This window comes from Archocentrus centrarchus, chromosome 11, assembly GCF_007364275.1.
Source record: "Archocentrus centrarchus isolate MPI-CPG fArcCen1 chromosome 11, fArcCen1, whole genome shotgun sequence".
Taxonomy (NCBI): Eukaryota; Metazoa; Chordata; class Actinopteri; order Cichliformes; family Cichlidae; genus Archocentrus; species Archocentrus centrarchus.
The window spans coordinates 13375617-13400127 of NC_044356.1; the positions used below are offsets into that span (position 1 = coordinate 13375617).

The 24511-nt window shown below is 42.1% G+C and overlaps 1 protein-coding gene across 1 annotated transcript; it reads right to left on the bottom strand.

The window, feature by feature from the left end:
- Window positions 1–3265: 3265 nt before the first annotated feature.
- On the bottom strand, window positions 3266–22615 carry snx27a (sorting nexin 27a). Its single transcript, XM_030741592.1, has 13 exons — window positions 22100–22615; window positions 19116–19341; window positions 18646–18838; window positions 18338–18402; window positions 9965–10069; window positions 9758–9836; window positions 9318–9481; window positions 7688–7777; window positions 6776–6925; window positions 6440–6568; window positions 6112–6171; window positions 5900–5948; window positions 3266–5297 (listed from the first exon to the last, which is right to left on the bottom strand). Exons 1-13 carry the CDS (start codon window positions 22408–22410, stop codon window positions 5203–5205), a joined length of 1716 nt encoding a protein of 571 aa, XP_030597452.1. The 5' UTR covers window positions 22411–22615; the 3' UTR covers window positions 3266–5202.
- Window positions 22616–24511: the final 1896 nt, after the last annotated feature.

Sequence of the window (24511 nt, forward strand, 5' to 3'; positions counted from 1 at the left end):
GAATAAAAGGAAACTCACCTGAACATCAGCGGCTGGGCGCTCATGGAAAAAGAAACACTTATAGATGTCTTTAACATATATCTTGAATAATATTTTGACCAATCTAAATGTGAAGAAATTTAAAAGCCTCTCAGCAGCCTCATTTTTTCCCTTCAACAGGATAAGGCCTGAGACGAGTACTGCTGTTGCGTTTGTTTTTATAGCTGGACGGTCCTCGACATTAGCGAGTCTTACTGAACAGGAAGAGTTCATACATAAAAGCAGCCTGAGAGCCATTTTATTTATCATCAGTGAAAGTCCTCCTGGAAGCTACTTCAGCCACATAAAATAAAACATGTTCATGCTCTCACAAGCCACTTCATAGGTACATCACACTACTCTTTAATGCAAACTTTTAAATCAGCCAATCACACCGGCAGCAACTCAATTCATTTAAGCATGCACCTAGCACCTTATTTAATCTACCCACAATGAATTAAAGAAGCTGAGAAGGAAAAATGGGTCCAACTCAGTGTTAGCAAGATTGCCTAATAAAGTAACCGGAGTGTGTATGTGTGTGTGTGTGTGTGTGTGTGGGGGGGGGGGGGGGGGGGGTGGGTGGGGGTGGGGGGTGGGGGGGTGGGGGGGTGGGGGGGGGGGGGGGGGGGGGGGGGGGGGGGGGGGGGGGGGGGGGGGGGGGGGGGGGGGGGGGGAGGGGGGGGGGGGGTGGGGTGGGGGGGGGGGGGGGGGGGGGGGGGGGGGGGGGGGGGGGGGGTGGGGTGGGGGGGGGTGGGGGGGGGGGAATCCAGAACAAAGCATAATGTTTCCCAATATATAGCTTATTTTTAAAATAGTGTTACCAATTTATTACTCTACACAACATTTTCAAAACTTTTTTTTTTGTTTCCCTTTTCTTACACTGGTTAGTAAAACCTTCATTGATAATTTTAGAGTATAAAACGCTCCATTTTTTTTTTTTTTTTTTAGAGCCTCAGGTGGTTAATGATGTCGTTACACACTTAGTAAATGAGACACCACTTCTCTTTTAAACACTTTTTCTCCTTGTGTGTTTCACAGCTGTTCCCCCTCCCCCGGCACACACACAACAATGAATGATCAATGGTGGCTCTAAAATTGTACACTATAATTTCCCCAATCTTTTATAGTTTCTTTTTTGTTTTTTTTAAATAAATAAAAGTTCTGAGTTGGAGAAATAAGAGTGCATTTTTTTTTTTTTGTCAAAGGATATTCTTTTCTTTTAAAACAGCTATTTACAGATTATGCTGGGAGATAAACAAGGCTTATGTTTGTAATCAATGTCGGTGTCTGCTTGCAACGAGAACCCCCACCCCCCCCCACATCTTTCAAAGCAATGAATAGAAATTAAATCACACAAAGGCGAACACTTTCTGAACAGCACTACATCCACCCTTCAGATTAGTCATAGGGAGGACACATCAGCTAAAAAAAAACAGACAAGCCTGCAGCCAGATGTTCGTTCCAAAAGGTCCAAAGACAGCCATGTTTACATAAAAATGCTGCTGATGACTCCAACATAGAGGCTCTGAATGAAGCCACGGCATCAAAAAAAGAAGAGAGAAAGAATAAAATCAAACTTCAGACAGACATTCACTGAGTGAAATGCTGCAGAGTTCAAACAAGCAGAAAGGCCTTCATAAAATATCTGCCACTAGATGTTATGAAAATCAGCACTGATTTGGCACACAAGACCCAGAAAACGGATGTGTTACTATAGCAACAGTATCATGTAGATGAGCGTTTCAGTGCTGGTTAGTGACGAAGACAAACTTTCAGTCCTCATGGACAATTTTTTTTTTAAATTCTGCCGTCACCACGGTTTCATTCACGTCATCTGTTAACCTCTCACAACCCACCAGGTTTCTGCTGACCCATGTAGGGTTGGGATCAGGGGCCACAGCCACTGAAATGGAAAAATCTTATAGCAGAGAACTCTGAGGGGCAAAAATTAATGTATGAGGATCAATTTGAATGTTAATGGTTTTGCAAATGTGCTCGTTAGCATGCAACTAAAGTGCAACCAGGTCCCCGGTGACCTGCTGGATGCGAAAAGCTCAAGTCCTGTGTGAAGAAATTTCATCTTATCTTCATAATTAATCGCTCACCTTCAAGCACAGGTACAAATACACTGACAAACAGAAGCTGACAAGACACAGACCAACTGTACGAAGACATGCTTCTTAACATTCCTGTCATCTCTCAGCTGTCATCTACACACCGCTACTATGACATTTAGCTCACAGAAGAAACGGCTGAAATGAACAACTCACAGGGTGCACACCTGCCTGTGACTGAGTTTAAGATGGCACCTGGCGCAGACAAGACAAACTGAACTAGAGAGGAAAAAACTAAACAGAAAGAAAAAAATAAAATGAAATTTAAAAAAAAAAAAAAAAAAAAAACCCAGCAGCTTTCTAAAAGCTTATTCACAGCAGCACGAGCCACGGGGACGGAGAACAAACATCAAACAGTAAAAAAAACACCGCTTTGAATACATTATTGGGAGATTGAGTCAGTTGGCTGACAGGAATAAAGAAACAGAGGCTGCACTGAGCGTGTGGAGACAACGTGGTGCTGCCACGGCAACCGCAGCTCCTCCGCTGATGGGAGACCAACCTGGAGAGAGTACGAGCAGCGGACAGACAACCCGCACACACAATCTGGGTACCCCTCCACAGCTTTATAAGAGCAAAACAAAAAACAAACATAAAAACACCCAAAACATGGCTGAATAGCTTTGATTCTTGTCATCCATCTCTAAATTGGACTATACTCTGCTGTCAAAATGGACCATCCTGCATTGCAGTCCCCCCCCCCCACACAATTGAGCTACTTGGTGATGTGTTGTAAAAAACACACAACATGCTACTCTACACTGTTATGTATTGCTATAAACTCCTGAATAACCGAAGCCTGTGCTCAGAAAGCACAATTGGGACTATAATTAAAATATTTTGTGATGCTGCACTTAACAGTTTTGTGAGAGTAGCAGGAGATGGGGGGGGGATGTGCATTATGCGTAAAAAGGATGTGAGCGGCAGGAATGTTAGCTAGACAATAGGAGACTGTTCCCCATTTGTCTCTATCTGTCTCTTGCTGTCATACAGATATAAAACCCCCCCCCCCCCCCCCGACCCCCCCCCCCCCCCCCCCCCAATCTTCATTTGCTGGCTCTGACAACCGCAGCTCATCAGACCGTCCAATCACAGCCTAAAATCTTATCAGCAATGTCAATGATAACACAGAGGACAACACCAGTGCACAGCACACGAACATGCCCCAAGGTACCGACTGAAAGAAAAGTGTGTGACTAACCTAGTGTAAAAATGAACATTTATTTTAGCTGAAAACCTAAGCTCAACTATTCAGTCTGAGTAAAGCAAAACTTGGACCCGTGCTAGAAAAATTAGTGTCAAGTTCAATTAGAATGCCCCCCCCGCCCCCAATGCCAAAGCACAACATTGAATCAGTACGAAGTTTGCCAAGTGCAATTGGTGAGATAAACAAAACTTAAATCAATACATATATTCACAGTGTATGCATTCAGAGGGTTTTGTCAACAAGGTAGCAAGCATGCTTTCCACACATTTCAGGTGGGAGAAAAAGGTTAAACCAAACTTCTACAGAGATAAAGAGACACACAAATAAACCCCACGCGTGAGAAACGTAGATAACTGTAAAATAATCATGAAATTATATGCTATGTGCATACACACACACAAACTAATACTGTATTCATTTAAGTGCAGAAGGAAGGAGAGCAATGACTGCACCATGTATGCTGATGGCTGTGGCTACAGCCACACAACTTATGCACCATCTACTTTCTGCAGCACAAACACACACACGCAACTATCCTCTTGACTCTTGGTTAATGGACAAACTGCAGTGGAGTGATACTTTTGGGTGAGTTACAGAGCCAGAGGGATCAGTTTTTAAGAACCTCTGAGAAGATTTCTAGAGCTCCTCATACGTGTGCTCTGCTGCTCCCTGCTGCCTGTTCAGGAAACTGCAGGCATTACACTCAAAATTCCCTCCCAACCTTCACAATCTGTCGGCAAGACAACCCACATATAAGGTGTGAAATTTCAAAAAGGCTTTGGCCCCGTCAACCTTTTGTTCCAGAAATTACTCCTGCACAGTAGCTAAAAATGGGAAAACGCCTCTTCTGCTGAGCTCTAAAGCTCTGCAAAATTCACCACAACAAAATACTTGGAGGGGAATAAATATCCATACTAACATTAAAGGATGACTGCCAACAGATGTTGCTCTGTAGCCCAGGTTTAGACCAGAAGACAAGGTGAAAAATGGAGATTAGTTTAGAGCATCTCGAACGAAATTCAGTTAGTGTTTCACTGTGTTAGATCAAGAAACCAATTATTACAGCTCTTATATTAATCTATATTTTATCAGAAGCAAGACTGTTAAACATACAAATAATTACAAACACATTCTCAAAACATCGTAGTTCCATTTGTGCCGCTTATGATTTCCGACAAGCAGAGGATACTTACGACCCCAGAGACAGAAAACAATTTCTGTGTTAATGTCCAGCATTGGTGTAAAGCATGATTTTACTTTCCTTTATCACAAGCGTGAAAGAAGTAGAAAGCAGAAACCACCCCCTTTTTTCTTTTTTGTTTCCCTCCCTTCTTATTTTCATCCCAGCTCAGTTCAGCAGACAAGGTCACCGCTGCGGGATCTGGACCGGATGGGTCCTGTTGGAAAAAACAAAAAACGAAAAAACAAACAAAAAAAAAAAAAAAACCGAACGTCACAATCACGTCCCCGGACTTCAGCTCTCTCGACAAGCGGCGTTTCACTGAGGTTCGCTGTGGTGACCCTGACCAATCGTGCGCTGTGGTGAGAATTCTCTCATGTCTTGCCTCACATCACAGGGCAGACGCATGGAGGAAAACAACAGTTACACTATGGGGATCTAGTAAATGACATGAAGTTGGCTTTTGTTTATCTTCCTTCATTTCTCTTCCTACTGTGTGCTGCGTGTGTGTATCTTGTGTGTGTCCCTGGGTTCGGTTGAGTGTGAATAATCCAATTTCCAAGTCGGTCACTTCCAGTTTGTTTTTGGGGCAGGGTTCGCCTCAAGTCTGTCACTCAGTGCTGTGTTTGTCGATGGGCGCTCTCTGGGGGTGGCTGTGATGATGCAAGTGGTCCAGTTTTAGTTCAAGTGATGACAACTGATGATTTTAGGAAGTTGCAATCTCCCCCCCCTAGGTGGCGCCATCCCTTCTGCTGTGTCTCCAGAGGAGGCAGAAACTCTGCAACACAGATAAGATGATTCAGAATAGGAGGAAGTTTGAAGACACAGTGAAATAATTACTGATAATCACAACAGCCCTCGCCTCTTATCTGGATATCCTCAACTTTCTCAGTCCTCGGTGGTTGCTATGTGCACAACTCCAAAACTTTCTCATCCACACATTCGCATCGCTCGACTGCATGCAAGCATCCGCTCTGATTTATTCCTGCATGCACAAACATGCCAGTGTATGTCTCCTTACTTTCTGCTTTGTAAAACTACAAAGCAGAAAGATTTTTAATAATCTATACGAGCATGTCTTTTAAATCTGCAGGTACTTATTCAGCTTCACATGGATTTTTACCATAATGCAAAAAAATTATATACTTGAAATCCTTTCCCTGCCCTTGACATTTAAGCTTTTATCATATAGGGATTTTTTTTGTGTGTGTGCATAATTCATGCTGCCTGATAGGTGCCATCAATCAAAGCAGGATTCTGTACCAGATCTGAATACAAATTTCTTTATGATTTGCCTCTGATAAAACTTGAGCCTCCAATCTTTCGGTGCTGCCGTTCATCTCTTTGAATTCAGGGCAAACACACACAGCACATGCTTACCGTTGTTGCTGCAGTTTTTGTTGTCTGTATCAGATGCCTCTTCTTCAACCTGAGAGTAAAGAAATCAATACACCACAAATGTAAGACTAATCATTTTAAAGAAAAGGCCGTTAGATTTAAACAGAATGCAAGAATAGGCTATGTTTAGAAAATCAAAACTGGCATAGAGTTGCATGCTTCCCAGAATGAAAGAGGAAAGGAGTGGTCCTTACCTGTTTCCTCCACTTCAGCTCACAAAAGACCCGCTCAAAGCACTCGTGCATGTAGTTAAACTGGGAGGAAAAAGCAGTTGTTATTGTTATTCAAGCCTCCACTGCACTACAATTAGTAGAATCACTCTGTAAAAGTCATGTTTCTGTTGGCTTTTTTTTTGCTTCTTATTACTAAAGACTTGATTACATGTCAAGGAAAATGTGTTGATAAATCATGTATCTACCTGTTTATTAATAAGTGTTAGTTCTTATCAAAATATGTCACTTTAAAAGCCATAACACAATTTTTAAAAAAGTCAGAAAACAGTGCAGCTGACTGTACACTTACATATGGCGTGAAGATCTTGACCCAGCGAGGTTTCTTTTCTCCTCTGGCATACTCAAAGCAGAAAGCCATCCCCTCCTCGTCAGTGTCCCAGCGCTGCATCTCCCCCCACTCAAAAGCTATTACCTGGTTCTAAGAGAGCAAGAAACGCATGACAGAAGTTAAACTCCATGCATATCAACACTGTTTTGATCCAGTGGTTGGAAATTTATTTGTTGGAAAAAATTAGACATTAGAAAACTAGTCATATATTTATATAAAACATGTTGTCTTAAAGAGTGCAAAGCTGCATCCTCTTTTTTGGACCGTATATTAAATTAATCACAGGCAAATGCTCACCTCCAGCGTGCCGTCCTCGGTGCAAGCATGCAGCTTGAAGTGATTGATGCTAATCGCTGTGATGACGTGTCCCTTCCTTCTGGAGTCGCAGGAGCAGTGGGGGAAAACCAATTCGTTGTAGCCCTCACACGTCCGCAATAGGCTCAGGTACTACGGTATAATAGAGGATTAATAACTAAGGGAAAGTTTGTTTCTCCACAAACAAATGAACTTGCAGTTTGGGCTGTTCTCACTTTTCCCAAACTATATAACAGTACACACTATGGAAAAAAGTTGACCTAAAAGAAATCTCATTATTGATGTGCCAGTGCTGTTTTTTTGTTTTATTGTTAACACATTTGGGGTGATGGAGCAGCAAGTGATCACACTGTGTCTCAGGAGGGCTTACAGTTGGAATCCAGAGCTGTAAAGACCGAGCCACAATTTGGATGAACTATACTGCTGAAGTATTGCTGCACTCACTTCCCTGTTGTTTGTTAAACCATTATTTCTGACTATTTCCACATAGGTTGAGGAAAAGCACAATGTGCCCTCTTCGGTTGAGCATTTCCAAAACTAATAGAACTATTAGACTGCTTGCAAACATGTAAATTAATGAATAAATAAACCTTTTTTCCATTTAAAGCTCCCCTTCAAAACCCTGGAAATGCTGTATGCAAAGTGGATACATAGCTGCACGTGTCATCTGAATTTACACACACGCCACTTTCAGTTAATCTTTTACAAATATTAAAATAAACCCAATCCCTTTATCTCTCTTTACGCTACAGAGGGGCTGTATTCTGAAGCGTGAAAGGCTTTGAGACTGTTCATTTTTATTTGGTAGTGTTTTGGCGATAGCACTGGTCAGCAGGCACAAAGTGTAGTTATTCCGATCTCCGTCCTGAACAAAGACTGGTCTGTGGTACTGACCGTAGCCATCTTGCGCTGCTCTGCCAGTTTCTGCAGCTGGTAGGATTTGTCCTCTGTTTTTATGAATCCCTTCTTCACATCATCCAGTGCCTACAGAGACAGGGAGAGGGGATGGGGCGGCATGAAGAGATAAATATTCTAATAAGTAAATATTAAGGTCACAAATATAAACATATATACACTAAAGTCATTCACCATGAAGGCAGTCTTCCCCATGTGAGAAAATTCAAACAATGACAGTAATAATTACTTCTGTGCATTTTAACCAGTTCAAATCCATACATATAATTTTTTTTATTGACTGAGTTTTCTGCCCGCTGTTCAGCTTTCTAGCCCATCATTTATTGCTGTGGTTCACTCTCACTCATCTCACGGTGTAATTTTTGGCTGCAGCAGGCAGCAGTGTACTAACTGTTGAGCTTCCCTCTCAGCTGTCTTCTGAGACAGGGAATATTAGAGTTCTATTTGTCAGGTATCCATAAAGAAAATGCAAATAAATGACAGGATTGCTTTATAATTTGTTCAATAAATAACAACGACTACCTTACCTACTTAGCAGGTGATATGCCACTGCTGTGTTCACAACTTTGCCCCATTGACAAACCCCACAAAGGTTATGGAGTTATTGCAGTTCCGGTTAGGTTTGTTTTCATGTGCTGAGGCACTCTTTAAATGGGTCACTGCAGAACTTTACACGCTTATCACGCTTCAGGTAGTGACCTTTACTGGTCAGTGGGCAGCCTGTAGTGGGCTGCTGAAGCTAATTTTTAGTGAATTTAAATAAGGAATAGTTTTCCAAGTTCACCTCTTCTACTTCTACTGCAAGAATATCAGTGTTCTCTGGTTTTGGCTGATTACACACAGTAAGCGGTGACATCTCAAAAGTGTTACACCACTTGTTTTGCATTTTTTGTTAAGAAGTTACATGACTGGTTTGGTTAGTCTGTTTGTTTTGAATGTATCTGCATGAAAACTGACCCGAGGTGGGGGCTTTGACCAAACAAACAATTATTAAGTTTTGGAGGGTGACCCAGATCTGGATGTCGAAACTTTCAACAACATTACGCGACACGGCAAATTTGGACATTTCACGTTGTATCTCTGGAAATGCATATCAGACTGGAAGAAGAATAACTGTATGCCAAAGGCTACTGCAGGGGCATGGGTTCAAGCCCGCCCCAGACCATTTCCTGCATGCATTATTGTTTAGGGAACCTGGATAACACAAGAAATATGTAGTACTGCTGGTAAGTAAACTGGCATTAAAAACCAGTAGCAGAACTGGAATACTCTGAGACCAGTATTAACAAGAAGCTACTTTTGACTGCTCCCTTACCAGAGCAGGTAGCTCCACATGTTTGATTTGACAGACAACCCCAAAGATATTTGTCTCTCCTCCTGGGATTGGACCATTTTGCATGTTAGGCAAATGTGTAAACCACTGCACTACAGAGCCACTGAGATCAGTATGAACAGTTTATTGTAAATCAGCGGAGTAATCGAGCAACTTTCCCTCAGTATGATCCAATATGTTTAGGCATTTTCAGCTCAGAAGAACAAACTCTGAATCAAATTATTGTGTCGAGCTCCCAGAAATCCACAGCAAGTGGGATTCAATTACTGTTATTACCTGGTGAAAGCAGTAGTGCAGAGCCAGCGGATTGTCTCTGAGCAACTCCTCCTCCTGGAAGCTGAACAACCATTTGCGGAGTGCTAAGCAGGTCCCCGGCACGGCCGACGTGTAATTCTGCACATATAGCTTGTGGGGAAACTCATTAGGTGCCAACTTCCGCACTGCAACAAAACCAGGCAAAAGATGATGGGTGATGAACGAGGTTTTTTATAAAAACATTAATAGTAACCTATACGGAATTACCCGCCCTTGCTGCCCATGATTACTCATAAAGCCAGAGGCCCAGTGATTTAAATTCACAAGTGGGATAACAAAAAGGTTTAATTTAGAAAACCAGCAGTCATGTGACCCTCCAAAAAGAGGACTTGTAAATTAAACAGGAGAGAAAAGGTCAGAGACATTTCCATGTGAGGCACAGAAGCACATGCAGGTCTTACCAAAGGAGTGGTTGATGACTTCAAAGAGAGCAAAGTAACTCGCCATGATGCTGTCCATCCCAACCTTTATCACTAATGCCTAGAGAAGAGCAATACAGTATCAGCCATTTACCAGAACACACAATTTGACACATAACAGGAAAGGAATTGATGGCAAATACTGTACAATCTAGCTGTACAACAGACTCGCCCCAGGGGTGGTCTTACCTGGTACACCTGATCTGTGGTACTGTTCTTACGGACCCTGACAGAGATGGTTGTTTTGTCTGGGAGGGCTATCCGCAGTTCTACATCTGTCACTCCGTTGTAGTTCTGTACAGCGAAGCCAAACAGAATTAGAACAACTGTGTTTACTCCTGCGGATTAACAAGGGTTTGCACGTGCTTGTTTGAATATGCAGGTCCATGTTTGTTCTAAGTTACCGCTAAGTACTTGTGGATTAAAAAAAAAACAAAAACCAACAAGCCATAACCAAACAAGAATTACAATCTGTAAGAAGTCTTAATCCTCCAAATTGTGCTTCTTTAAATGTGGGATTACATCAGGGCAATGGTATTTGCTTTGCTGCTGCACCTTCTTAAAACATTAGCGAGGTAACCAACCTGCCAGACTGGCCAACACAGCTCACAAACAGCTCCCGTCAGCTATTGAAACCTAAATCTCACTGTGCATTCTGTATAATGACAATAAAGGCATTCTATTCTAAATGATACTAAAAATGATGCTAGTTTTGAGAGGATTATAGACCTATATAGTATTCTCAAACTGGACCAGAACAGTTTAAATACAACTTAGAGTCAGACCATAAAAGACAGTTTCTGTAAATACCTAATATAACCAATAAGTACTTCAGAAATTAAATAACTAAGGAGAGAGTATCAGATAATACAGTGATCCCTCATCTATCATGGGGGTTACATACCAGAGCCCTCCCGTGAAAGGTAGTAGTGGCATTATTTTTATTATATATTTATTTTATTATTTATATATATTTTAAGACTTTATAAACCCTTCCCACACTCCTACCCACTCTCTTACTACAACTTGAATTAAAACCGCAAGCGGTGATATCGGGCCCTCGCACTCCGCGCGCGTCGACCTGTGGCGCTCGTCGACCCGTGCCGCACTCGGAGGTTTTGTGATCGTGATGGGTCTCTAGAAAGTTGAATTCTTTTATAGGAAAAGGTATCTTTTGCTCTCGGCATAGACGCAATGGAATATTTGGGGGTGTGGTCACGGCTCCAGCATGCAAAATAGGGCATGGGTCTGATTGACTTTTTTGATGGGCTGTTTGTCTAGATGATGTGGAGCCAATTTGGTCTCACTGGGTGAATGCCCTAGGAGGAGTTCATTCAAATAGCAGGCCTGAAAATGGCAAAATTGACACGTTCAATTGAAGATGCTGGACTTCCTGTAGGGTTTGGAGTATGGCTCCAAGAGACTTTTTTGTATGTCTTAGGATGTTACATGAGTGTGCAAAATTTCAGAGCTGTAGATAAAATGTAACTCAGGGGCTAGCTAAAAAACATGGTATATTATGATATTTAAAGCTGCCAGTAGGGGGCGCTCTAACGTTATGGACTTTATGCATATCAATGTGTTCAGGGCAGGAGGCTTATCAAATAGATGAGGATTTTGTAAGGAATGGTGAAAGATATTTCATGTATTTCAGAGCAAAACTAATTCTGTGGACGGTCATACAAATTTTCATTTGCTTCTGTAGGGGGCGCTATTGCGCCTACAGTCTTGAATCTGTAGTTATGGATTCAGCCTGGGTGTGTACATGAGTGATTAAATTTTCAGCCTGATCAGACAAAGCATGTGCGAACAAGTGCACAAACAATTTTGGTGGTGAGGGAGAAAAACAAAGGCCAAATTTAATGGCCTGGTGTGACAAGGCCGTTTAATATTTTGTAAAGATTTCCACAATATTTGATGGGCTACTTGTGTAGATGATCTGGAGCCAATTTGGTGTCAGTGGGTGAAATGCCCCTAGGACGAGTTCGTTCAAATAGCAGGCGTGGAAATCGCAAAAATTGACACCTTCAATTGAAGATGGCCGACTTCCTGTAGGGTTTGGGGTATGGGTCCAAGAGACTTTTTTGTACGTCTTAGTATGTTACATGAGCCTGTACATTTTCATACATGTAGATAAACGTAGCTCCGGGGCTACTCAAAAAACATGCTATTTTAAGATATTCCGAGCTGCCACTAGGCGGCGCTCTAACGTTTATGGACTTTATGCATATGAATGTGTTCAGGGCAGCATGCTTATCACACCACTGAAGTTTGAGCCAGATTGGGCAAGTTGGCTTAGAGTTACAGCCATTTTTGTGTTCATGGCGAATCATCGAACTTTGCCGTCCCATAAGGGTCACGCCCTTTTGTCAAAAAGTCACAGTTTTGAAAACACAGTAAGTCCAACTTCTTAAGGCTTTCCAGGTGAAATTTGAGATGGTTCTGCTAAACCACCTTGGAGCTGGACCTCCAAGTGTAAAATATGACATTTCCTGTTCCCACTAGGTGGCGCTGCGACTGATATTAAATATTGTCATATGTATGTGTTCAGGGGGGCACCCTCATCCTACTGGAGAAGTTTGATGCACATTGGATCATGTAGGTATGAATGAGAGGCAATCAAAATTTCATGGCGAATGATCAAAGTTCAAAGGGGCATAAGGACCCCTCCCCCTTGGCAAAAACTCACCATTTCAAGATTTAGATTCCCCTGGGGGTGTAGGTTAGACAAACCAAATATGAAGATGATAACGTCTAAAACCTCTGAGTTATTAGAAAAAGTGTGAGGGCTGCAAATCGCCAAATTTGCATAATTAATTCAAAATGGCGGACTTCCTGTTGGGTTAGGGCATGGCTCCAAGAGGATTTTTTGTGCGCCTGGACATGATATACATGTGTATGAAGTTTCATTCATGTACGTGAAACACAGCGGTGGGGCTCCAGTTTAGGGGGCGCTAGCGAGCCATTTGGGCGCGCCCTTGCCCGAGCCCATTAAAATACTTAAATTTTCACCAGGTGTGACGCATGTGCAAAGTTTCATGAGTTTTTGAATATGATAAAGCCCCCAAAAAGCCAATTCATTTGCCTGAATAATAAAAAAAAAAAAAAAAAAAAAAAAAAATAATAATAATAATAATAATTAAAGCCGCAAGCGGCGATGAGCGGGCCCTCGCACCCGGCGCGCGTCGACCCCTGGCGCGCTCCAGCCAAGCCGCGCGTCGACCCGTGGCACGCTCCAGCCGAACCGCGCTCGGAGGTTCTCGCAGACGAGAGAGTAGCTGGCTCACCCGGCTGCTGACGGCTCAGCAGGCTAGCCGTACTTCGCGTCGATCGTCTCCCGCTTCCAGTAGGTGGCGTCGGTGAGTGCCCACTAATTAATATGTCACAATGCTCTATGTAATGCCTGCAGCCATCAATGAACTGTAATGACCATAGGATGATGAGTATCAGTGTCCTACTGATTTCCTGTTGCCACTAGGTGGCGTTATGAGTGTGAAACAAAGCTGATAGAGGGGTGTGTCCGGTCTCCCTTACCCTCCCATTAAGCCTGTGAAGTTTGAGGCAGATCGGACAATGTATGTCAGAGATGTAACAATTTGGTGCACTGTGGTATATGAGTAAAATCCCACATTTAGAGGGTTGCTACGGCAACACCGTTCAATATTCTACAAAACCATGAATATCTTTTGATGGGCTACTTGTGTAGATGATCTGGAGCCATTTTGGTGTGACTGGATGAAAAGCTGTAGTAGAAGATGATTCAAATAGCAGGCCTGAAAAATGTGAAAATGCTGCAAAAATGACACCTTAATTAGAACATGTCAGGCTTCCTGTTGGATTTCGGCTATCGGTCCAAGAGACTTTTTTGTACGTCTTAGGATGTTACTTCAGCATGCACGATTTCAGGTACACAGACCAAGCACTGCCCTGGGGCTGATGTTTAGAACCTATCTGGGCCTGAAATGGAAAAAAAGTCCAAATTCAGAGGGTTGCTACGGCAACAGCGTTCAATATTCTACAAAACCATGAATATGTTTTGATGGGCTACTTGTGTGGATGATCTGGAGCCATTTTGGTCTCACTGGGTCAAATGCCCTAGGAGGAGTTGAGGCAAAAAGGCCTGAAAAAGGCGAAAAATGCTGCAAAAATGACACTTTAAAGTGAACGTGGCTGACTTCCTGTTGGGTTTCGGCTATCGGTCCAAGAGACTTTTTTGTAGATGTTAGCATCTTACATCAGCAGGCACATTTTCAGATACACAGAGAAAGCACAGCCCAGGGGCTGATGTTTAGAATGTCTGTGAATTTGAAATTGAAAAAAGTCCAAATTCAGAGGGTTGCCATGGAAACACCGTTCAATATTCTACAAAACCATGAATAACTTTTGATGGGCTACTTGTGTAGATGATCTGGAGCCAATTTGGTGTCAGTGGGTGAAATGCCCTAGGACAAGTTCGTTCAAATAGCAGGCGTGGAAATCGCAAAAATTGACACCTTCAAGTGAAGATGGCCGACTTCCTGTAGGGTTTGGGGTATGGGTCCAAGAGACTTTTTTGTACGTCTTAGTATGTTACATGAGCATGTACATTTTCATACATGTAGATAAAACGTAGCTCCGGGGCTACTCAAAAACTTGCTATTTTAAGATATTCCGAGCTGCCACTAGGCGGCGCTCTACCGTTTTGGACTTTATGCATATGAGTGTGTTCCGGACAGGGCGCTTATCACACCACTGAAGTTTGAGCCAAATTGGGCAAGTTGGGTTTGAGTTACAGCCATTTTTGTGTTCATGGCGAATCATCGAACTTTGCCGTCCCATAAGGGTCACGCCCTTTTGTCAAAAACTCACAGTTTTGAAAACACAGTAAGTCCAACTTCTTAAGGCTTTCCAGGTGAAATTTGAGATAGTTCTGCTAAACCACCTTGGAGCTGGACCTCCAAGTGTAAAATATGACATTTCCTGTTCCCACTAGGTGGCGCTGCGACTGATATTAAATATTGTCATATGTATGTGTTCAGGGGGGCACCCTCATCCTACTGGAGAAGTTTGATGCACATTGGTTCATGTAGGTATGAATGAGAGGCAATCAAAATTTCATGGCGAATGATCAAAGTTCAAAGGGGCATAAGGACCCCTCCCCCTTGGCAAAAACTCACCATTTTCGAGATTTTGATTCCCCTGGGGGTGTAGGTTAGACAAACCAAATATGAAGATGATAACGTCTAAAACCTCTGAGTTATTAGAAAAAGTGTGAGGGCTGCAAATCGCCAAATTTGCATAATTAATTCAAAATGGCGGACTTCCTGTTGGGTTTAGGGCATGGCTCCAAGAGGATTTTTTGTGCGCCTGGACATGATATACATGTGTATGAAGTTTCATTCATGTACGTGAAACACAGCGGTGGGGCTCCAGTTTAGGGGGCGCTAGCGAGCCATTTGGGCGCGCCCTTGCCCGAGCCCATTAAAATACTTAAATTTTCACCAGGTGTGACGCATGTGCAAAGTTTCATGAGTTTTTGAATATGATAAAGCCCCCAAAAAGCCAATTCATTTGCCTGAATAATAATAAAAAAAAAAAAAAAAAAATAATAATAATTAAAACCGCAAGCGGTGATATCGGGCCCTCGCACTCCCTGCGCGTCGACCCGTGGCGCTCGTCGACCCGTGCCGCACTCGGAGGTCTTTTGATCGTGATGGTGTACAGAAGGTCTGAAGAAAGTTGAATTCTTTTATAGGAAAAGATATCTTTTGCTCTCGGCATAGACGCAATGGAATATTTGGGGGTGGGGTCACGGCTCCAGCATGCAAAATAGGGCATGGGTCTGATAGACTGTTTTGATCAGGATGATGTCAAGAATGTTGAAACACATTTTCATACATTTCCGAGAAACTAAGTTTGTGGATGCTATACAAAATTTCATTTGCTTCTGTAGGGGGCGCTCTTGCAGCTACGTATAGCCTTGAATCCATAGTTATGGGTTCAGAGTGGCTGTGTACATGAGTGATTACATTTTCAGGCAGATCGGGCAAAGCATGTACGAACACGTGCCCAAACAATTTTGGTCGCCATTGAGAAAAATGAAAGCCAACTTCAAGGGCCTGGTGTGACAACACCGTTTAATATTTTGTCAAGATTTCCACAATATTTGATGGGCTGTTTGTCTAGATGATGTGGAGCCAATTTGGTCTCACTGGGTGAAATGCCCTAGGAGGAGTTCATTCAAATAGCAGGCCTGAAAATGGCAAAAATTGACAAAATTGACACTTTCAATTGAAGATGCTGGACTTCCTGTAGGGTTTGGAGTATGGCTCCAAGAGACTTTTTTGTATGTCTTAGGATGTTACATGAGTGTGCAAAATTTCAGAGCTGTAGATAAAATGTAACTCAGGGGCTAGCTAAAAAACATGGTATATTATGATATTTAAAGCTGCCAGTAGGGGGCGCTCTAACGTTTATGGACTTTATGCATATCAATGTGTTCAGGGCAGGAGGCTTATCAAATAGATGAGGATTTTGTAAGGAATGGTGAAAGATATTTCATGTATTTCAGAGCAAAACTAATTCTGTGGACGGTCATACAAATTTTCATTTGCTTCTGTAGGGGGCGCTATTGCGCCTACAGTCTTGAATCTGTAGTTATGGATTCAGCCTGGGTGTGTACATGAGTGATTAAATTTTCAGCCTGATCAGACAAAGCATGTGCGAACAAGTGCACAAACAATTTTGGTGGTGAGGGAGAAAAACAAAGGCCAAATTTAATGGCCTGGTGTGACAAGGCCGTTTAATATTTTTTAAAGATTTCCACAATATTTGATGGGCTACTTGTGTAGATGATCTGGAGCCAATTTGGTGTCACTGGGTGAAATGCCCTAGGACAAGTTCGTTCAAATAGCAGGCGTGGAAATCGCAAAAATTGACACCTTCAATTGAAGATGGCCGACTTCCTGTAGGGTTTGGGGTATGGGTCCAAGAGACTTTTTTGTACGTCTTAGTATGTTACATGAGCATGTACATTTTCATACATGTAGATAAAACGTAGCTCCGGGGCTACTCAAAAAACTTGCTATTTTAAGATATTCCGAGCTGCCAGTAGGCGGCGCTCTAACGTTTATGGACTTTATGCATATCAGTGTGTTCAGGACAGGGTGCTTATCAGACCACTGAAGTTTGAGCCAGATTGGGCAAGTTGGCTTTGAGTTACAGCCATTTTTGTGTTCATGGCGAATCATCGAACTTGGCCGTCCCATAAGGGTCACGCCCTTTTGTCAAAAAGTCACAGTTTTGAAAACACAGTAAGTCCAACTTCTTAAGGCTTTCCAGGTGAAATTTGAGATGGTTCTGCTAAACCACCTTGGAGCTGGACCTCCAAGTGTAAAATATGACATTTCCTGTTCCCACTAGGTGGCGCTGCGACTGATATTAAATATTGTCATATGTATGTGTTCAGGGGGGCACCCTCATCCTACTGGAGAAGTTTGATGCACATTGGATCATGTAGGTATGAATGAGAGGCAATCAAAATTTCATGGCGAATGATCAAAGTTCAAAGGGGCATAAGGACCCCTCCCCCTTGGCAAAAACTCACCATTTTCGAGATTTACATTCCCCTGGGGGTGTAGGTTAGACAAACCAAATATGAAGATGATAACGTCTAAAACCTCTGAGTTATTAGAAAAAGTGTGAGGGCTGCAAATCGCCAAATTTGCATAATTAATTCAAAATAGCGGACTTCCTGTTGGGTTTAGGGCATGGCTCCAAGAGGATTTTTTGTGCGCCTGGACATGATATACATGTGTATGAAGTTTCATTCATGTACGTGAAACACAGCGGTGGGGCTCCAGTTTAGGGGGCGCTAGCGAGCCATTTGGGCGCGCCCTTGCCCAAGCCCATTAAAATACTTAAATTTTCACCAGGTGTGACGCATGTGCCAAGTTTCATGAGTTTTTGAATATGATAAAGCCCCCAAAAAGCCAATTCATTTGCCTGAATAATAAAAAAAAAAAAAAAAAAAAAAAAAAAAAAATAATAATAATAATAAACGAAGCAATTACAATAGGGCCTTCGCACAGTTCGTGCTCGGGCCCTAATAATAAACGAAGCAATTACAATAGGGCCTTCGCACAGTTCGTGCTCGGGCCCTAATGATGAAGATGACGAATTATGTAGCTGTGCAGTACTATCTTCGCCCTCAGCCGTTACTTCTATTTCTGCTAAAGGCGTAGGCCTAACTTATCTCTTTGTCCGAGTGATGAACATAGTTATGGGGAGTTACCCCATAATATACCTATATACCGCAAAATCCCACAATATACTGAAAACTCCGCAAAACTGAATTAGTAATTTTTTTTTTTTAAATCCACAATACAGTGAAGCCGCAATAAGTGAACTGCAATATAGCGAGGGACTATTTTATAACATAAAATGTAGCGCCGAGCACTTGGAAAAGTTTGCAGGGAAAAGAAAATTCAACCTGCGATATTTCAATACCCAGCATAAAAAAAAAAAAAAAAAAAAAAAAAAAAAAAAAAAAAAAGATCACATTGCTACAACACTGATGCATACCTCATCTGATTCAGAGAGAAACTCTTGCATGATGTCACTCTCCCCGATCACCCGCACAGAGCACACTAGAGACAAACAGAGAGAAAAATGGAGAGCAATAGATTAGATCAGGGTAAATGAAATAAACAAATGGCAGCTAAGCTTCACTATGAATCGGATTTACAGTATTTACTGTGTACTTTACAAAACTAATGACAGTTGGTGCATAGTTTACTTTCCATCTTAACTACATATCCAGTCTTCAAATGGACTCGGGGCAGCAGTTGCTCTTGAACAGAACAGCTAGTGATATTTCCAAATTTTCTTACCTCGCTCGAGATATTCCTCCAAGCCTCTACGCCGCGCATCCAGCTGCTGCTCAGAAAGGGAGAAGGGCCATTTACCCGGAAGCTTTGGGAAGTTGAAGTTAGAAAATTCCCTCTTCAGGTTCTGGTGCAGGATGGCAAACTCACGATAGCGTTTTGAACACAGCTGTCTCCCTGACATATACACATTATATACCTACGGCCATAAAAAAAAAAACAAGTGAAGACAGACAGAAAGAAAAGTTTGCATCAGAGAGTTACAAGTTTCTTATATCCACACAACTAAAAACCAACAAAAAAAGCATGTTTAGAGCAGTCACAGGAAGCCGTTATTCCATTTAAAACTGAAGATAGACAAGTGATGACCACAAGTATTTTACAATCAGGCAAACACACCCATGGCTACCCTCCTCACCCTTCCACAGAAGCTTAGTCCCCAGGGAAAACATGTCAAATGCCAAATCAGCACTTACCACAAACCTCTCGGAGTGCTGTTCTACATGCTTGTATGTGGGAATAGAAATGGGCACGGCCTGCTTGTCACTGTAGTCGTAGTTGGGCTGGACATCCTCTCCACCTTCCAAACCGTCAGCCTCCTGAGGTGGAACAGACAGCACAGCCAGAACCAGCTCCTTCTCCCCAGCACGGATCAGGTCCACCACCTGCTTATGGGTTGCGCCTTCCACATTCACCCCGTTACTAGAAGAGAGTGAGTGCAGGAGAAAGATGAAGGAATGAGGAGGAAGAGGCATAAAGGACGACACTAATCTGAATTGTTCTCATGTGTTCAATCTATATTTGAAAATGGCAGGTCATTCAGCGCTCTACAAAAAAGGGAACGTCAAGGCATCTCAGCAGAAGAGGGCACAAATACAGATATAATTTAAAGTATTTCAAGAGACATCTAGTGTGAATAATAATATACCGGTTTAACTCCCTCCTGATCCCAGTTTCTATATGTCAAATCAAAAGATCTTCCAAAAGAAAATCACGATCTGTCATTTTTACTCAAGCTAAACCTAAAGCCTGGCTCTAAATAAATAAATAACTTCCATTGTCCTGCTGTGACTGAAGGGAGATGTAAGAAAAGATGTAACAGCTGATAACTGATGCACTTAACAGTCACTACTGCCACCAATACAGATCAATGTGCCCAGGAATACAATAATCCCTCTATTTAAAAAAAAAGAAAAAAAAAAAAAAAAGGTTCTGTTTCAGCTGTCAATATGTCTCCTGTACACTCTCTTAATATACTGTCTGGTAATATCAGCCCATTGTCTTCCATTTACTAACACAATGCTGTGAGGTTTAAGTAACCAGGCTGGCTCTAATGTCCTTTTCCCCTGGTGCTCCCTTCTCGACTTTGCTGAGAGCAGATGGCACAAGCATCAGGTGTCTTTGCTAATCTTCCAATGAGAAACTGTGGGACAGACACAGAAAAGGAGGGGAGAAGGAAAAGTGTGGGCATAGGCCTGCCCATTGATTGTCATGTCTCTGTTTGCCATGACATTTATCTGTGTAGTATCAGTGACTTAAGCTCACTGTTCAGGTGAAAAGACAAATGGGGGGTAGGAGTGAAACAAAAGGGTGAAAGAGTCCTCATGAATACAATGTCAATTTGGCAAAGGCAGAAATAACCCCACATAAAATATTAATATATATATATTAAAAAAAAAGATATGCAAGCAAATCATCATATCTTGCTGGCTAAAGCAGCTTTATCAACTTATATTTTATCAGCCATTTCATTTGTTACTGTAAAAAAACAAAAATGCCTTTATCAAAACTGATAAAGGCTCATTGATTAACAGTCAACTGATCAGTGTAAACCACTGACGGTGGCTCAGCGGTTTACACTGTTGCCTCACAGAAAGAATCATGGGTTCAAACCTATGTGACGTTTTCATGTTCTGCCCATATTTCTGTTCGTCTGGTAACGCCCACCTCAGCAAAACATGCCAGGTTAATGGTGCTTATGTGGGCCCAGGATGATTTTGAAAAGAGATTCTTGATCTGGATTTTCACTTCCTGCTTATATAAAGTTTTAAAAGCTGACGCCTTATAGAACACAGCAGTATTGTCTAAAAAACACACACACACACACAAGGGCAAAACAAGGTCATTATTTTGTTTCCCCTTTTTTGTATGTTTTAAGGAATTTGTGAAAAAAAATCCTATGTGAGTACTGTGATCACTCAGGGAGAACTGATAGAGTCAGACAAGAAACACTACATGAGCTGCTTACTGTAAATAAAGTACATTGCTGGCTTTCTTTGTTTGCTAAGCCTTTGAAGTAAAATGCTGACAACTGACATATTTAACAGGCTAAAACCTTTCTGTGAGTTGTTGCAAAAAGGTCAAACTAGTTTACAGGTCACATGATAAGTATTGGTCCCGTCATAAGACAGCAGAGAGAAATAATGTTTTTTTAAAAAACAAAGAAAAAAACAACAACAATGTCTCAGCAAATGGAAGTAAGGGCAGTGTTCCTTCTTTTCGGTTTCTGTTCTTCCTCATTTTAAGTTTAGTCTTGTTGCTCCACTGTCAAGTGACAGCACCACTGCTTTTCAATTTGAATAGAAACACTGTGTAAGAACTGCCCTATTACCATTAACACTTTAGGTTTTATTGAACGCCAAGGCTTACATTACTGCTGGTAGATTTACTCACAGTGGCTGACATTATTGTATCTTCTGTGTGTGGACACGTTTCCCTTTTTCATTTAAATACCAGCTATGACTGAAAGGCAAAAATTGTTTCACCTAAGTAAATGGAAAGCCTGAAAGCACATTTGCCTCCTGTTTACCCTGGCGCGATAGACAAGAGTGTTATCAAACATGAAATCACTCCTAAAAAAAAAAAAAAAGTCTCCACGTATATCAAACTCACTAAAGGTCATTCATAGCAAAATCAACTAAAATTTCCCATGTAAACAGCATGGCTGGTGTGAATGCTAGTCAGTGAAAATAACAAGACCCCACACTCCCACCATATGATGCTGAATTTGAGTGACAACACCGCCATCCTCTGTCATTACACAGGTTAAGATCACATTAAATCATTATTATGTATATAACAATGCAGTGGAAAGTGGACTGGCCTCTAAATTTCGTCCTTAAGTTCACGCTGGAGCTGACACTACGCAAGGAGCTAGCCAAACACATTAGCTACCTGGCTCGCTAGCGAGCTACAGCTAATCAACATGCACAGGCTGTAGTCTAACTTATGTAAGCTGGTTAGCTTTCTAGTTAACTCAGCAGAGCTATAGCCTTAAATATTTACTCAGGTCCAAATGCTCCCAAGCTGAATAATTAACAAACTAGTGGGTTACTTGTAAGGCCACAAGTGGCGAACCTCGAAGACAGAATAACACATGCTTGAAACTGGATCCACACAGGCTAAACTGGGCAGCTAGCTCCAATTGCTAACTCGTCCTAACCGGAGGGGATGGACTTACACCTCCAGGATCCTGTCACCCTTCACTATCCCGGCTCGGTCCGCAGCACCTCCGGGCAAAACGGCGCTGACATGCTGGAGAGGTGCGTACAGCTCCCCGTTGATGCTCCGAAGCTGTCCTCCTTCGCTCACTTGACCGCGAACGTTGAACCCGTAGCCGGATTCCGACTTGACGATCCTCACTATCCGCGGACCCGATGTGACCGTGGCTGCGCCGTGGCCCGCGGTGCCCGCTGACGAACCGACAACCGGACCGTTACGGGATGCCGAAGGGAGAACGGGCCGAGTTTCATCGCCTCCTACATCCGCCATCTTATTCGCAGGGACTACCACTCTCCAAGTCGGTGTTTTCCAGCAAATTCAAAACAACGCTCGGGGTCCGTCCCTCTCTGTGAGGTTAGCTCCACAGACCGACTCTGTTGTTAATAACCCGCCCCCCTGGCAGCGTCACGGGACACGGCCGCGCAACGTGACCTGCCGGAGGCGTCACCGAAAGTCTGCTGTTTACTCTCACTTCCATTCAGTGCAAGGCTGCTGATTACTTTAACACTGCTGATGTTACAATGCAAGCATCTTAATCTCTTTATTCCAGTGGTTCACAAAGTCAAGAGTGCTGTGGCTCATAAAAATCACAAAATCCCATTTTTCCAAATTTGTCACACTTACATGCTTTAGATCAAGCAAATTTTAATATCAGACAAATATAACCCAATTAAATACAAAATGCAGGTTAAAGGAAAAATGCTTCCTGGCCTTAAGTGAAAAAGTAACTGTCCCCTTAAACCTAATAACTGGTTGTGCCACCTTTGGCAGCAAGAACTGCAATCATGGATTTGCAATAACTGGCAATGAGTCTTTCACATCACTGTGGAGCAATTTTGGCCCACTTTGCAGAATAGTTTTAATTCAGCCACATTGGAGGGTTTTCAGCCTGTTTAAAGTTGTCACAGCATTTCAATCAGATTTAAGTCTGGACTTTGACTAGGCCACTCCAAAACCTGCTTTTTTTTTTTTTTTTTTTTGAGCCATTCAGAGGTGGACTTGCTGGTGTGTTTCAGATCATAGTCCTGCTGCATAACCCAAGTGTGTTTGAGCTTCAGGGCATGAACTGATGGCCCGACATTCTCCTTCAGGATTTTTCTGGTAGAGAGCAGAATTCATGGTTCTATCAATTACAGCAAGTCGTCCAGGTCCTGAAAGCGGCAAAGCAGCCCCAGACCATCACACCACAGCCACCATGTTTGACTGTTTGTATGATGTTCTCTTCATGAAATGCTGTTAGTTTCATGCCAGATGTAACGGGACTCAAACCTTCCAAAAAGTTAATTTTTTCTTGTCAGTCCACAGAATATTTTCCCATCATCAAGATAAATTTTAGCAAACGTGACACAAGCGTTTGTGTTCTTTTTGGTCAGCAGTAGTTTTCTCCTTGGAACATTTTTGTCCAGTCTCTTTCTTATCCTTGAATCATGAACTCTGACTTTAACTGAGACAAGTGAGGCCTGCAGTTCTTTAGATGTTGTTCTGGGTTCTTTTGCGACCTCCTGAGCGAGTCATTGATGCGCTCTTGTAATAATTTTGGTAGGCTGGCCACTCTTGGGAAGGTTGACCACTGTTCCAAGTTTCCTCCATTTGTGGATTAACGGCTCTCAACGTGGTCCACTGGAGTCCCAGTGGGTTTGAGTTTCCAGACTGATAGATGTCAATAACTTTGTTTCTCAGCTGTTTCTTTAGATCATGGCATGGTGTGTTGCTTTTTTGAGAACTTAGCCTGCTTTACTTTGTTACACAGGTTCTATTTAGATGATTTCTTGATTCAACAGGTGTGGCAGTAATCAGGCCTTGGTATGGCTACTAAAAATTGGACTTTGATTTCCAAAAATTGTGGTTAATCAGGGTTAATTCATGATTTAACAAGAGAGGACAAATACTTTTTCACACAGGGCCAGATAGGTTTGGACAGCTTTTTTCCCTTGAGAAATGAAATCATTATTTAAAAACTGCATTTTGTATTTACTCTGGTTATCTTTGTCTAATATTAAAAATTTGTTTGATAAAACATTTAAGTGTGACAAAAGAAAAGAAAGAAAGAGCAAAGAAATGAAGAAGTGGGCTAATACTTTTTCACAGCACTGAACATGTTTTATTACTCAACATTTCTTTCTCATTTATGTCAAACAGCAGATTGTTTTATGTTATCTTACGTAAGTCTGGTAAAACAGTATTGCACAACACAAGTGCTGATTCCTTGTTTTAGAGTAGAGAGGGAGAGGTAATCTGTGAAATTACTTCCTCTTGTATTTGATTGGAATGAAAACCTGCAGGTTGTAAACTACTGTGGCACGTGACTTCTCTTTATTGCCAAGAAAGCATTACATTAGAAGAATAGGCAATCATGTAAAACCTGTGAAAA